General features: G+C 45.9%; 1 protein-coding gene across 1 annotated transcript in view; it reads left to right on the forward strand.

Annotated features, from left to right (window-relative positions):
- Window positions 1–15,654, forward strand: part of SMNDC1 (survival motor neuron domain containing 1) — a 28,108-nt gene extending 12,454 nt beyond the window's left edge. The window contains exons 4-6 of the mRNA XM_056531155.1: window positions 155–316; window positions 410–563; window positions 14,495–15,654. Of these exons, the coding sequence (XP_056387130.1) occupies window positions 155–316; window positions 410–563; window positions 14,495–14,632 (454 nt within the window). The 3' untranslated portion in view covers window positions 14,633–15,654. The remainder of the gene's footprint in view (window positions 1–154; window positions 317–409; window positions 564–14,494) is intronic.
- The last annotated feature ends 378 nt before the right edge of the window (window positions 15,655–16,032 follow it).

Below are 16,032 nucleotides of genomic sequence, written 5' to 3' on the forward strand. Positions count from 1 at the left end.
TTTTTAAATAGAAGTAATTTACAAAACTGTTTAACTTTAGATTTAGATTTTTTTTTTTTCCAGTGGAGTACCCCTTTAATGCACTGTATGATGTTGGCATCACACTGTGGTCCTAGCCATTACTCACAAGCTTACAGCCATGATCTCTTTACAGGCTTTACGAGGCGGAGATTGAGGAGATAGACGAAGAGAATGGGACTGCCGCCATTACTTTCCTTGGTTATGGAAATGCAGAAGTCACCTCTCTGCTAAACCTGAAACCTGTGGACGAGGGCAGGAAAGCGAAGGAAGACAGCGGCAGCTTACCTATGTCTAAGTAGGTACCTTTTCAATGTCTGTTATGTCCATATGTGAAGGTGCATAGGGGCCCAGCATCCTTTCATTTGGCTTTACTTCTTTCTATCTTCAGAAAAGAAATGATCGCCCAGCAGAGAGAATATAAAAAGAAGAAAGCTTTGAAGAAAGCGCAGAGGATAAAGGAATTGGAGCAGGAACGTGAGGATCAGAAATCAAAGTGGCAGCAGTTCAATAACAAGGCATATTCGAAGAACAAGAAAGGACAGGTAAAAAAGAAAATACTTTGGGATCCTCCGTATCTACCAAGTGCACTTTTTGGTAAAAAAAAAAAAAAAGATTTTTTATTGGGCTCACCGTAAAAGCTCTTTCTCGTAGCCTTCATTGGGGGACACCTAACTGATGGGTATATGCTCTTGCCACTAGGAGGCGCTGACACTAGGAAAAAGAAAAGTCGGCTCCTCCCTGGCAGGCTATACCCGCCCACCTGCAGTGAGGAAACCAGTTTTGTCACAAAGCAGTAGGAGAAGCCCGCGAGGAAAACGTGCGAAGGACTTTAGAAAGGAATCCCGGAAAACAACCCAAGAACCGGAAACAAGAAGAAATGGGTGGGTCCGGTGTCCCCCAATGAAGGCTACGAGAAAGGCATTTTACAGTACAAAAAGTACAAGAAAATCTCCTTTTCTCGGTCGCGCTTCATTGGGGAGCACCTAACTGATAGGACGTACCAAGGCAGTCCCCCAGGGTGGGGGAAAAAAACAAACATCGAAAAGGACAGTCCCAGACTGAACTCGCATGCCCGTAAGGTCTGTGGATGAGTTCCCAGGTCGGAGACATACGAGGCCCAGAATAATAAGATCCCGTAAGATCTCCTGTCCAAGGAGAAGGTCCAGGACCAAGGCAAGGTCCATCCTCTGTAGAGACCCAAGGCACCTGGGTAATATAAAGAGACAAGAAACCACAGGAAAAAAAGGGAAACGGATTTCCGCGAAAAAACCCTTCTGCGAAAAAAACTTCCAGAAAGAAGTGAAGGCGAGCAGAACAGAAATACCACCCCGACCAATGGATCGCTGAGGCAAAGAACTGAAACATACCCAAGGCTCAAGGAACCGGAGAGCCGCCTGAAAGAAGAGGCACGCCCACAGCAGACAAACAGTGCAACTGAAGAAGGAGAACAGAGCGACACAGCAGTTGCTGCAAAAGGCCCCGGAACCCACAGACAAAAAAAACCCTCACTTCATCTTCTAATGGTGCCAAACACCAAGGCTGCAGTCACAGACTAAGAAGATGAAGAATGAATGTAGAGCCTGAAAAAGGCCAAGACAGTGTGACCTATAGGAAGAAAAGGGTTCTAAGAACCCATGAGCACACACTCTGCGGGACTGCATGGACTACAGCTGCAGTGGCAGCCGAATGTGGGAGGTGACCAGGTGGATGAAAACACCAAGCAGACACAGTGTGGCCATAGGGCAAAGAGACTGTGGCCACGGCTGGTCCCGCACACGAAGGCATACAGGGGAGAGAGATACCAGCCTGTAGACAGAGTAGCAGGCAAGCAGTGAGGGACCTGTCAAACAGGCAACCCTGTAAACCAGTATGTTGTGCAGTGTACAAGGCACATGGGGCAACTCAGAGAGACCCATATGAAAATTACCATGGCAGTGGAGAACCACCGTCCATGGTGTGACAATGCATGGAAGATGACCCAAAGTAGCAGTCTGGCTGAGCAAGGAAACCCCACAGGCGTTAGTGAAAAGGGAACAGCCAGACCGGAGATAACTGAGCACCTACAACAAAGGTGACAGGGCGATGAGGCCAAGAAACCCCGCCCCCTGGAGAGAGATATAGGGAAGTAGAGGGACCATGGAATGCATCCCTGACATCCCGCATAGTGTCCGTGGGACACGCTGGGTCAGTTTCACGTATACCACGCACAACAGCAAAAAACATCTGCCGTGTGACAGGCAACAGAAGAAAATATGCAGACAACTGTCCGGCTTACTGGAATGAGTCCCTGGGGGACAGCGACACATCCCAGCGGAAACCTAACACAGTAGTGAGGTTGTGGAAGTCCAGTTGCAGATACATCGGTGATGTGATGCGTAACAAGTGGCGCAGGAAACCTTGCAGACCACTACCTGACTCACAGGTATATGACCATGGAAGACGAGTCATTTTATTGGCACCTTGCTCAGTAGTGAGGTACCGGAACCCCAGCCGCAGGTACCTCAGATGCGTGATGTATGACAGGCGGTGCAGGCGGACACCTTACACAATAGTGAGGTACCGAAACTGCAGAAGCAGAGACATCAGCTGGTTGATGTAGGACAGGCGGTGTAGACAACCAAGCAGACGAACGTCTGGCTTACTGGTATGGGTCCAAAGTAGACAAGGATGTGTCCCATCGGCACCTCCCAGCAATGAGGGAGCGGGACTCAAGCTGCAGATACCTAAACCGTTGGAAGAAGACAGACGGTGTAGGCAACCATGCAGATCACTGTCAGGCCAACCGGCACGGATCCCCAGAAGACAACTGTGCACACCATAGGCACTTCGTTGAATAGTGAGGAACCGGAACCCCAAGCGCAGATACATCAGCCATCTGATATGTGACAGGCGGTGTATGCAACCATGCAGACCACTGTCAGGCTTACTGGCATGGATTCACCGAAGACAACTATTCATCCCATCGGTACCTTACCCGGTAGAGAGGGACTGGAACACCAGCTGCAGACACTTCAGCCGTTTTATGTATGACAGGCGGGGTAGTCTACTATGCAGACCACTGTCCGGCTTACTGGCATGGATCCACAGAAGATAACCATTCATACCATCGGTACCCCGCACAGTAGAGAGGAACCGGAACTCCAGTTGCAGATTCATCAGCCGTGAAATGTGTGACCGGCGATGTAGGAAGCCATGCAGACTACCGCCTGGCTTACTGGAATGGGTCCGTAGAAGACTTCGTAACGAGCCTTAGGGTCCTTAAGACACATGCAGCCACAGACGCCTCAGCCGTGAGACGTGTGACAGACGGCAGAGGAAACCATGCAGACTGCTGTCTGGCTTACTGGTATGGGTCCTGAAGACACATCGGGCAGACCTCCATATACCGCACCCAGCAGTGGGGTATTGAAACTGCAGTCACAGACACCTCAGCCTCGAGACATGTGAGAAACTGCAGAGGAAACCATGCAGACCACCGTCTGGCAAATTGGTATGGGTCCTGAAGACACATCGGTCAGCCCTAAATATACCGCACCCAGCAGTGGGGTATCGGAACTGCAGCAACAGATACATCGGCCGTGAGACATGTGACAAACTGCAGAGGAAAACCATGCAGACCACCGTCCGGCTTACTGGTATGGGCGAGTCGTTCCATCGGACACCTCGCACAGTAGAGAGGTGCCGGAAAGCCAGCCGCAGGTACTTCAGCTGTTAGATGAGGGAGTCTAGGAACCCAGGACAGCAGGCATTAACCTTATATCAAATATAATGCAATGCCATTATGGGACTACCCCAAATGGCCAGAAAAACTGCATGTATTTTATTTTTATTTTTTTAATATAACTGTGCATCAACTAGAACTACTCCTGCAATCAGTTCTCCTCTGATGAGAACAGACAGTGGGTAGCCTCAGGAGCGGCGGCAGCAGGAGCAGCACCCATAGAAGCGTCTGCTAAGCCGCATAGCTCGGAGGCTGATAGAGACAGAAAGCAGCCCGGACAGAAGAAGCTCCTGAGGGCTGCAGCTTCGGAAGGCCGGTGTACAAAGCGGCGCCACCTCCCGAAAAGGTGGAGGGGGCGGAGCTAAACTCAGGTGGCCGCACCGCTAGTTCCGCCCCCCCGGCGAGGCTAACTGTAACAGAAAGCAGCCTGGACAGTAGAAGCTCCCGCCGGGCCGCGGCTTCGGGAGGCCGGCGGAGCTGCTCAGAGTACAAGGCGGCGCCGCCTCCCTAAAAGGCGGAGGGGCCGGGGCTAAACTCCGCTGGAGGCACACAAGTCAAGGCCGCCGGGTAAGCACCTGTGGGCCGAAAAAGGAGCAGAGTAGCGCGCGAACCTGGAGGGGTGGCGCTGCCTGACCCCTCTGATCGTGCGCTGGCTCCGGGGTAGGGAGAAGATGGCCATATGTGACAGGCGGCAGAAACCGCCATGACCCCCGGAATGCATGCTGGAGGGAAGAAGGGCGGAGCTATGTGCCGCCATGACCCCTTCAGTCAGCGCGCAGCCTGCAGAAATGAGCAGGGAAGTGAAAAAGCACCTAACACCTGCCAGAGGGAGCCGCAGCTCGGCGGCTGTCCCAGTAAAAACAAAGCCCCACACATAAAGACCCCAATAAAGGACAGAGTCCCTTGGAGAGGAGGGGGAGGAATACCTACTTACCTGAAGACGCCAATTCCTTATACTCTCCCTCAGGCGTCTTCAACCAGCTTATGGCCACTCTGCATCATACAAGGCTACAGATAGCGGTGCGAGCAGGGGCAGTGGGGGACCCAGGGTGCAACCTCCAGGCGCTGGCGGGAAGGGGGTTGACGGTGCATCCATCAATGTCCCGTGCCCCTTAGCCGCATATGGGGAAACAGGAAGCGCCATGCTCCTGTCGCCCCACCTGAAAAAAGGAAAATAAAAGGGAGTAAAGAAATCTAGCTAAACATCCCTAACTAGAAAATAATAAAAAGACCAGGTCTGGAGAGAACCAGACAGTGTCCACCTCCTAGCTGATACTAGCTGAAACTGGTTTCCTCACTGCAGGTGGGCGGGAATATCCTGCCAAGGAGGAGCCGACTTTTCTTTTTCCTAGTGTCAGCGCCTCCTAGTGGCAAGAGCATATACCCATCAGTTAGGTGTCCCCCAATGAAGAGTGACCGAGAAATTATGCGTTGTGTTTATTCTGTAGGTCCATACGATTACAATCCTAACCAATTTATAAAGGTTTTGTTTTGTTTTACTACTTTATTTAAAATTGTTTGTACAAAAATCAGTATGCTTAAAGGGGTTGTGCGCTGCCCTAATTTTCGGAGCTCCGCTCACAGCGTCCGAAAGTTCATTACTCCGAACACTGTGTGCGGGCTTCCGTGTTCGTGGCCGCCGCCCCCTCGTGACGTCTCGCCGCCCCCTCGTGACGTCTCGCCCGCCCCTTCTACCAAAGTCTATGGGAAGGGGGCCTGACAGCGGTCGCGCCCCCTTCCCATAGACTTTCGTTGAGGGGGCGGGCGACGCGTCGCGAGGGGGCGTGCGAGACGTCGCGCCCGGCGGCTGCGAGCACAGAAGCCCGCACACAGCGTTCGGAGTAATGAAATTCTGGACGCTGTGAGCGGAGCTCCGAAAGTCAGGGCAGCGCACAACCCCTTTAAAATTGTCCTATTCTGACCCCTTTACCTTTCTTTATTTTTCCGTATAGGGGGCTAATTTTTTTGCACCGTAATCTGTAGTTCTTATTGATGTCATTTTTGTTTTGATGAGACTTTTTAAAGTAATTTTTTATGGGTTATGAAGTGATCAAAAATACCAAATTCTTGGTTTAATTATTTAAGGTTTACGCCATTTGACTGTGCAGTTTAACGTTGCATTTCATTAGTTCAGACATTTATGCACGTGGCGATGCCACATATGTTGTTTTTTTGTTTTGTTTGTTTTTTTACTTTTTTATTTAGGAAAGGATGGTGATACAAACTTTTATTAAAGGGGTTCTCCATTGGAAAACTTTTTTTCTTTTAAATCAACTGGTGCCAAAAAGTTAAACAGATTTGCAAATTACCGTATTTATCGGCGTATAACACGCACTTTTTAGGCTAAAAATTTTAGCCTAAAGTCTATGTGCGTGTTATACGCCGATACCGCCCCAGGAAAGGCAGGGGGAGAGAGGCCGTCGCTGCCCGCTTCTCTCCCCCTGCCTTCCCTGGGGTCTAGAGCGCTGCTGCCGGCCCTTCTCTCCCCCTGGCTATCGGCGCCGCTGCCCGTTCTGTCCCCCTGACTATCGGTACTAACGGTACCTTCGTCGTTGCTATGCGCTGCGCGGCGCATGACGTCAGTGCGCCGCGCCGTGCATAGCAACGACGCAGGGGACGCACGCCGGAGGCCTGCAGCAGCGCGGACCCGACTCAGGTAATTATGCCACCGGGGATGGGGGGAGGCAACGGGGCAGCGGCGCCGGCAATGGGTGCCGCTGCCCCTTCTCTCCCCCTGGCTGTCGGCGACGCTTCTCTCCCCCTGGCTATCGGCGCCGGCAATGGGGCGCTGGTACCGATAGTCAGGGGGACAGAACGGGCAGCGGCGCCGATAGCCAGGGGGAGAGAAGGGCCGGCAGCAGGGCTCTAGACCCCAGGAAAGGCAGGGGGAGAGAAGCGGGCAGCGACGGCCTCTCTCCCCCTGCCTTTCCTGGGGATGTATCGGGGTATACACGCGCACACACGCACCCTCATTTTACCATGGATATTTGGGTAAAAAACTTTTTTTACCCAAATATCCTTGGTAAAATGAGGGTGCGTGTTATAGGCCGGTGCGTGGTATACCCCGATAAATACGGTACTTCTTTAAATTTCCTTTCTTTCTGACCACAGTGCTCTCTGCTGACACCTCTGTCCATGTCAGGAACTTTCCAGAGCATGAGCAAATCCCCATAGCAGATGTATTTTATTCCTGACATAGACAGAGGTGTCAGCAGAGAGCACTTGTGGTCAGGCAGAAAGGAAATTAAAAAAAAGAAAATAACTTCCTGTGTTTTATACAGCAGCTGATAGGTACTGGAAGGATTGGGATTTTTTAATAGAAGTAATTTGCAAATCTCTTTAACTTTCTGGCACCAGTTCATTAAAAAGAATTTTTTTTCCAGTGGAGTACCCCTTTAAGGAGGGGAATTATTCATATTTCTGAACTTTTCCTTTATTTTTTTGACTTCATATACTGAACAATACTGTGCCGTAGTGTGATTAGTGAAATTGATGCTCCAGTAGTGCAGGCTGCCATGGCTTCCTGCACAGAAGCAGTGCCAATCGGACAACGTGGTGCGAGATAAGGGACCTCCACCCGTCCCCTCAGCTGATCAGGAGCCCGTGATTTTTATGTGGTGGTCCCACTGAGCTAGCTGGCCACAAAATTTTCCACACTTAAATGCTGTGTCTAAAGGGTTAATGCCGAATATTGGCCCAATCGGAGATTTCCAGTATTAGCCGTGGGTCCTGGCTGCTGATAGTAACCGGGACCCACTGGGTATGACTCGCGCTTTAAACTGCGGATGAAGGGCGTACCTTTACACCCTGCATCCTTAAGTGGTTGAAGTTGTGCTTTATTAGTGACACTGTTATGTTGTGGTGTCTGTAGCTTTGCTCAATGTGGGTTTGTTCCTGTGATTTCTTGCTTAGTAGGGACATTGGGGGGGGGGAAACAAAACCATTGAAAAACATGAAACATATATTACACATACATATACATACAAATAGTTTGTTCCTAGTTTATAATAATGGAAATCTTCTTTTAGGGTAAGTTTACATGTACACAGATTTGATGCGCAGGATTTGATGCTGCAGATTTCAATATAAACTAAATGACTGAGCACAGCTTTTAATCGGCAGTTACAAATCTGCGCAGGATCCTTTGTGAGAACCAGGGGTGTGGAAATAAAAAAAAAACTACTTGTCCAAGGGACTAAAGCGGAACACAATCTACTTGTCCCTCAAGAAAATCCACTTGTCCTGGTTGATGAAATAATTTTTACCAAAATAGTCTGATCCCCCCACTAGACCACCAGGGATGGATATAAGATCCTTTAGACACTGCTGACAGCAGTGATCAAATGGTTTAATAGCAGCCACAGTGATCGCAGTATGTCAGGCTATTAGCGGCGGGAGAGCTGTAGCTCCTCTTACACCCGAGCCCAGAAAAGTCTAGATGTAACTTTTTGATCACCTTATAAAAAATTTCTCATATGAAGTGACCAAAAATGAGCAATTCTGGACTATTTTTTACATTTACACCGTTCACCGTACGGTTTAATTAACATTATATTTGAATAGTCTGGACATTTCCACATGCAGCGATACCACTTATGTTTATTTTTGTACATTATTTTTATTTAAAGAAAATTGGAAACTTTTATTAGTAAAGGGGCTTATTCACATGTATACGCACTTTTTAAAATATTTTAATCACTATTTTTCAGTCTCAATAGGGACTTATGTGTTACTGGGGGGGGGGGGGTTCTGCTTCTCCAGTTTGTGTGCTGCATTTTGTGTCAGAAAATGCTGGAAGTTGCATTTAGTTACTAGATAACTACAACTCCCAGCATGCCCTGATACAGCCTATGGTTCTGTGGGTGTTGCAGCATGTTGCACTGTATAGTAGGACAGTTAAGGTTATTGTAGGACATGCTGGGAGTTGTAGTTTTGGTTCGTGTCAGCTGCAGAACCATAGGATGTGTCAAGGAATACTGGGAATTACAGTTAGTAACTACAACACCCAGCATGCCCTGATGCAGCCTATAGCTCTGCAGCTGACCCGAACCAAAACTACAACTCCCAGCATGTTACACTTTATAGTTCTACAGTTTAGGTTATGGTGCAACATGCTGGGAGTTGTAGTTTTGGTTCAGGCGTGTTTGCGTGCATCCGTGGGGCTCTTGGTTGGCGGTGAGTATGAAGGGGGGGGGGGGGGGATTCTGGGGGTGCAATTTACTGCGGGTGCTACTAAAAATAAATAAAATTAGATGGTACAACTGCCCTAATGCCCGACGTGACAGTCCGCTCCTATACAAAACATTCATGCATACACATATCATACATACACCAGCCACTGCCCCCATATCATACATACACACCCACCCCCGCCACTGCCGCCCCCCCCACATCATACATTACATACACACATACATCATACACACATACACTCACACCATACATATATACCATACATATGCACACATCATACATCCTCTCACCTGGCTCCGCCCGTCTCCCGGGGTCTTCTGCTCTGTTCTGAGATCGAGCAGACCAGAGCAGATCACCGATAATACTGATCAGTGCTGTGTCCTATATACATAGCACTGAACAGTATTAGCAGTATTTAACAGTATTTATGGGGACATAAAGTGTAAAAAAAAAATTTTAAGTTGAAAAATGTAAAAATAGAAAGCACAAAAAAAGTGAAAAATCCCCTCCCCCAATAAAAATAAAAATTGTCCGTTTTCCCATTTTACCCCCCAAAAAAGGGTAAAAAATTTTTTTTTTTTTTTTTATAAACCTATTTGGTATCGTCGCATGCATAAATGTCCGAACTATCAAAATGTTAATGATCCTGTACGGTGAATGGCGTAAACGGAAAAAAAAAAAGTCAAAAAATTTATAAAAAATGATCTAAAAGTTTTATATATGCAAATGTGTTGTCGACGCGCAGATGACGGCGCAAAAAATGAGCCCTCATCCCGCCCTATATACGGAAAAATGAAAAAGTTATAAGTGGTTTAAAATAGGGCGGTTTTAGATTACTGATTTTGTACAAAAAGTTTTAGATTTATATTTTTGAACCGCTTAAAAAAATAAATAAAAAAAGTATCTAGCCATGGGTATCATTTTAATCGTATTGACCCACAAAATAAAGAACACGTCATTTTTACTGTAAAGTGTACAGTGTGAAAACAAAACAAAATGTGCAAAATTTTAGTTTTCATTAAAATTTCCTCCCTAAAAAAAAAATTTGGGGGGGGGGGGTTTACCTTACATTTTATGGTAAAATAAAACAAGCCCTCATATGGGTCTGTAGATGGAAATATAATAGAGTTATGGATTTTAGAAGGCGAGGAGGAAAAAAACTAAAACTCAAAATTAAAATTGGCCTGGTCCTTAAAGGGGTACTCCGGTGCTTAAACATCTTATCCCCTATCCGCTGGGGACCCCCGGGATCATGCACGCGGCACCCCGTTTGTAATCCGTGCCCAGAGCGTGTTCGCTCCGTGACTGATTACCGGCGACCGCAGGGCCGGTGGCGTGTGACGTCACTCCTCCGCCCCGTGTGACGTCACGCTCCGCCCCTCAATGCAAGCCTACAGGAGGGGGCGTGATAGCTATCACGCCCCCTCCCGTAGGCTTGCATTGAGGGGCGGAGCGTGACGTCACACGCCGCCCGCCCTGCGGTCGACCATAATCAGACCCGGAGCGAACACGCTTCGGGTCTGATTACAAACGGGGTGCCGCGTGCATGATCCTGGGGGTCCCCAGCTGCGGGACCCCCGCGATCAGGCATCTTATCCCCTATACTTTGGATAGGGGATAAGATGTTTAAGCACTGGAGTACCCCTTTAAGGTTAAAATGGGCTTGGTCCTTAAGGGGTTAGAGAATATAGCAATGATCTGCTGGCTGCACAGGGCTTGTACTAGGCCTCCGTGGCTGCCATGACCAATCTGGCTATTGCTCATAAAAGTCCACTAGACCTGTGGTCTTCAAACTGTGGACCTCAGATATTGCCGAACTACAACTCCCAGAATACCCATAGAGCCATTGGCCGTCCTTGCCTGTTGGGAGTTGGTTTTGTAACTAGAGGAACTAAAAGGTGTTTAAAAAAAAATAAAAAAATTATCACAATTTTCAAATAAAAGTTAACCAGAAAAAAAAAAAAAAAAATGTGCGAAATTGTCTGATCAATTAAATCTAATAAACTATAACATTCTGGATCCCGCATGGTCAGTGGCGTAAGAGCAAGACATTTTCTATCACATCCTAGCAGAAAACTAAATAAAGTGGTCATAAAATGAAAATTCACATAGAAGTATATGAGATAAAAACGACAGCTCTCACACAGCGCCATAGTGAAGTTGTTTTTTTTTTTTTTTTTTTTTTTTTTTTTTTTGTCTTTGTTTTTTTTAGAAGTAAAATAATACTAAAGGTAAATTGGGTATCGTAATCGTATTACTCACAGAATTAAGGTAACATGACAGATTTACTGTTAAAGGGGTACTCCGCTGCTCAGCGTTTGGAACAAACTGTTCGGAACGCTGGGGCCGGCGGTGGGAGCGCGTCACGTCATAGCCCCACCCCTTCATGATGTCACAGCCCGCCCCCTCAATGCAAGTCTATGGGACAGCCGTCTCCCTTAGACTTGCATTGAGGGGGTAGGGTGAGACGTCACGAGGGGGCGGGGCTATGACATCACAAGCTGCCGGCTCCAGCATTCAGAACAGTTTGTTCCAAACGCTGAGCAGCAGAGTACCCCTTTTAGTACACTGCACGGTTTTCAATGTCACCCTGCGGTTAGTTTTATTTCGGCTTCGCCTTACGTTTTATTATTCTAGTTACAAAATAAGATTGGTACAAAAAACAAAAAAAAACCATCATATGGATCTGTAGATGAAAATTTAAAGAGTTATGGTTGTTCTTAGAAGACAAGGAGTTAAATTCCAAAAGGAAATTGGCTGCGTCATTAAGGGGTTAAGAATGGCTATCTGTTAATTGCCGTCACCCAGAACTTGTATGTTATTTTATTGAATTTGAGAAACTTCCTATAGTCCAGATCAGTGTTTCCCAATCAGTGCGCCTCCAGCTGTTGCAAAACCACAACTCGGAGTTGTACTTTTGCCTCAGCTGCAGCCGCCCTGATTGGGAAACACTGATCCAGAACATTTGATCTTTTATCCTATGATGTAGGAATGCCATGTTCTAAGCTGTGGTATGAGCTCTTTGTGGTATGAGCCATCCATCCCCTCCACCCCCTGTATATACTGTAATAGCTGTGTACATTACGTCCTAGCAGAGTAGCTGTGAATGTCGGGCCAAATCCCTCCGTGCAGTGGGACATGAGCGCTAACCATCACGTTAATAGATCTTGTTCCTTTATTTGGAGTGCACAGCAGACATTGACTTATACAGAAGTATAAGCTGTGTACAAGGACACTATGGCCGACAGTTATCATTGTCTTTAGACTGTTTTGTGTCTAGAAAAGGCGCAAAAAAATTTTATAAATTTTAAAAAACCGCAAACAGGGTTTATTTGCGCCTTTTGGTTTACACATTTCTGCTGATTTTGAGTTGCAATCCACTGATTTTGGCAATACACATAATATGGAAGGGTTTTATCAACTGCGCCTTTTTGTGAAAAGGTGCAAAAAAAGGCGCAAAGTAGTGCTGGGCGGTATGACCAAAAATGCATATCATGGTATTTTTGTAAGTTAGGGCGGTTCCACGGTATTTAACAGTATTCCCCACGCTGGGGAACTAATCATGTGACCCGCGGGTGCTGCTCCCCCCATAACCCCACCCCTGTCCTCCTGTGAGCCGCCGGCACTTTAAATGAATGAGTTGTGCGCCGTGGCGTTTAGTCCTGTGCCTGTGTATATATAATGTTTCTGTGCCCGGGCTGCAAAAATAAACAAAATAAACTTTGGCTCACCTTCCTACATTCCCCCGTTGCTCCGGTATCGGCCTCACGATCTCCAAGCTGCTTCCTGGGGACGGGAACGTCACAGAGCCTTCAGCGCATCACTGGCCGCAGCAATATCACTGGCCGAGGCGGGACAGGCTGAGAGCACTGTCATGTAAGGAGCCGGCCAGAGCTTCTTACATGACAGTGCGCTCAGCCTATCACCGGCCATGGCGGGACATCGCTGCTGCCAGTGATACGCTGAAGGCTCTGACGTTCCCGTCCCCAGGAAGCAGCTTGGAGATCGTGAGGCCGATACCGGAGCAACAGGGGAATGTAGGAAGGTGAGTCAGTTTATTTTATTTTTGCAGCCCGGGCACAGGAATATGTTAAAATCATCAGTACAGATGTCCTTTATTAATAATTTCCAGCACCGCGGCACGCAATTCATTGATTTGAAGTGCTGGCGGGTCACATATGATTAGTTCCCCGATGTGGGGGACAGCGCTGCGGCTGATAATTCATTCATTTGAAGGGGGGGAGGGGCCCGAACCGTATGGCGGTATAGGAAAAATTAATATCGTACAGAAAAAAAAAATTATTCCGTGTGAACCGGTATATCGCCCAGCACTAGTGCAAAGTCACTGAAATGTCTCTAAAACTACACCAGCCCAGACTTGGCTTGGCTTTATGGTGTATGTGAATAGAGAAATGTCAGATAATGTCACCTACACAAAATGTATCAAATGCCCTGTGACCATTTAATAAGTTTGGTTCTCCTACACATTACCAGCACACAAAAAAGGTGTAGAATAATGCTTCACTTACACCTACAATGATAAATGCTTCACTTACACCTACAATGATAAATGCTTCACTTACACCTACAATGATAAATGCTTCACTTACACCTACAATGATAAATGCTTCACTTACACCTACAATGATAAATGCTTCACTTACACCTACAATGATAAATGCTTCACTTACACCTACAATGATAAATGCCGGCCCATGTCCTTCTTATAAAATAGCTCCAAGTCTACTCCTGCACTGGATATTTTAGTATATTGCAAGCATCCTAAATACTTTGTAAATATATTAAAATGTAAACAATAAAATATATATAATAAAAAATGAATGGCGTCAGTAGCACATTGTACAGGACGTCACTGCAGCGCTTCTTGTAGATAACAGAACGGTTGCGAAGTTAGAGGGGAATATAGTTAATTTATTTTCATAATTTGTTCTCAAACTGTAAAGAAATAATAAAAAAAAATAATAATAATAAACTTAAAGGGGTACTCCGGTGGAAAACTTTTTTTTTTTTTTCCTTTTTAATCAACTGGTGCCAGAAAGTTAAACAGATTTGTAAATTACTTCTATTAAAAAAAACTTAACCCTTCCAGTACTCATCAGCTGCTGTATACTACAGAGGAAGTTGAATTTATTTTCTGTCTGACCACAGTGCTCTCTGCTGACACCTCTGTCCATGTCAGGAACTGTCCAGAGCAGGAGAGGTTTGCTATGGTGATTTTCTCTTGTTCTGGACAGTTCCTGACAGGGACAGAGGTGTCAGCAGAGAGCACTGTGGTCAGACAGAAAGGAAATTCAAAAAGAAAAGAACTTCCTCTGTAGTATACAGCAGCTGATAAGTACTGGAAGAATTAAGATTTTTTAATAGAAGTAATTTACAAATCTGTATAACTTTCTGGCGCCAGTTGATTTAGAATAAATTGTTTTCCACCGGAGTACCCCTTTAAGACTTGTCAAAAGTTGTGCGGGTTTTTTATTTAATTTTTTTCTATTATTGTCTGGTAGACTTTTAATGTCTTAACCATCTTCTGCCTTATTCTAGGTGAAGAGAAGCATTTTCGCCTCACCCGAGAGCGTCACCGGCAAGGTTGGAGTTGGCACATGCGGCATCGCAGACAAACCAATGACCCAGTATCAAGACACTTCCAAATACAACGTTCGGCATTTGATGCCCCAGTAACGCAGAGGAGACCTTTTAGGCTGCCATCTTCCTTTTTATTGTTATATTTTTCTAAAACTAAATTATTTCTTGTCGTATGAGGATTAGCACGACTCCATTTTTCATTATTTTGGTCTAAAGGCTTCAAGACCTCGGTTACTGGAATGTCTGGTTTTGTTGTTGTCTAGAACCTGCGCCTCTTGTCATGATGTGTAAGGGGCAACGTAGGCAAGTGTTATCTGATGGAAGCAATTCACACCGAATATTATGTTTCTGTAATGTCCACGTGGTCCACAGGCCATGAAAGTGTAAACCTAAAAAATCGGAACCAGTGGTGGAATAATGAACGTTCTGTAAGTGACACCGATAATAAGCAAATTCTGTGAAATCTGCTAAAAAATCTGCCTAGTACTGCAGGCTGTGGTGCAACATCTGATCCTGCAGGACTGGTGACTAAAAGGGATTGTTTAGTTTTATGTAATTCAAGCAAAATCCTTGTAGGATAAAAAAAAATACTGCACCTTTCTAATAGACCTTAGGGTTGAGTTTCTTTTCAGGATCCTTACTTGCTGTAAGTGAACTATACTGCTCACAGTTCAGGGTTAAACGGGTATTCCAGGAAAAAACGTTAGATATATATATATATATATCTATATATCTATCTGGAGCCAATTTAAATATATATTTAAATTGGCTCCAGAAATTTAAACAGATTTGTAAATTACTTCTATTAAAAAATCTTAATCCTTCCAATAATTATCAGCTGCTGAAGTTGAGTTGTTCTTTTCTGTCTGGCAACAGTGCTCTCTGCTGACATCTCTGCTTGTCTCGGGAACTGCACAGAGTAGAAGAGGTTTGCTATGGGGATTTGCTTCTACTCTTGACAGTTCCCGAGACAGGGGTCATCAGAGAGCCCTTAGACAGAAAAGAACAACTCAACTTCAGCAGCTCATAAGTACTGAAAGGATTAAGATTTCTTTTTTATAGAAGAAATTTACAAATCTCTTTCTTTTTGGAGCCAGTTGATAGGTAGAGATAGATAGATATAGATAATAAATATATATATATATATATATATATATATATATATATATATATATATATAATATGGTAATTTTTTCCCCCATGATAACCCCTTTAACTATGGCTCTGCATCAGTGTTTCCCAACCAGGGCGCCTCCAGCTGTTGCAAAACTACAACTCCCAGCATGCCTGGACAGCCGAAGGCTGTCCGGGCATGCTGGGAGTTGTAGTTTTGCAACAGCTGGAGGCACCCTGGTTGGGAAGCACAGCTCTACATCAACAACCCAAATCTCTCTCCAGTCCTTGTGGTTTGCCACAGCGTGAGTAAAGAAAGGTAAGGGGTGAGCGTATAGTCCTTCATGCATTTTTAGTTTCTGTGTATAAGAATGTTTCCGTTC

The sequence above is a fragment of the Hyla sarda genome, chromosome 7 (assembly GCF_029499605.1).
Source record: "Hyla sarda isolate aHylSar1 chromosome 7, aHylSar1.hap1, whole genome shotgun sequence".
Taxonomy (NCBI): domain Eukaryota; kingdom Metazoa; phylum Chordata; class Amphibia; order Anura; family Hylidae; genus Hyla; species Hyla sarda.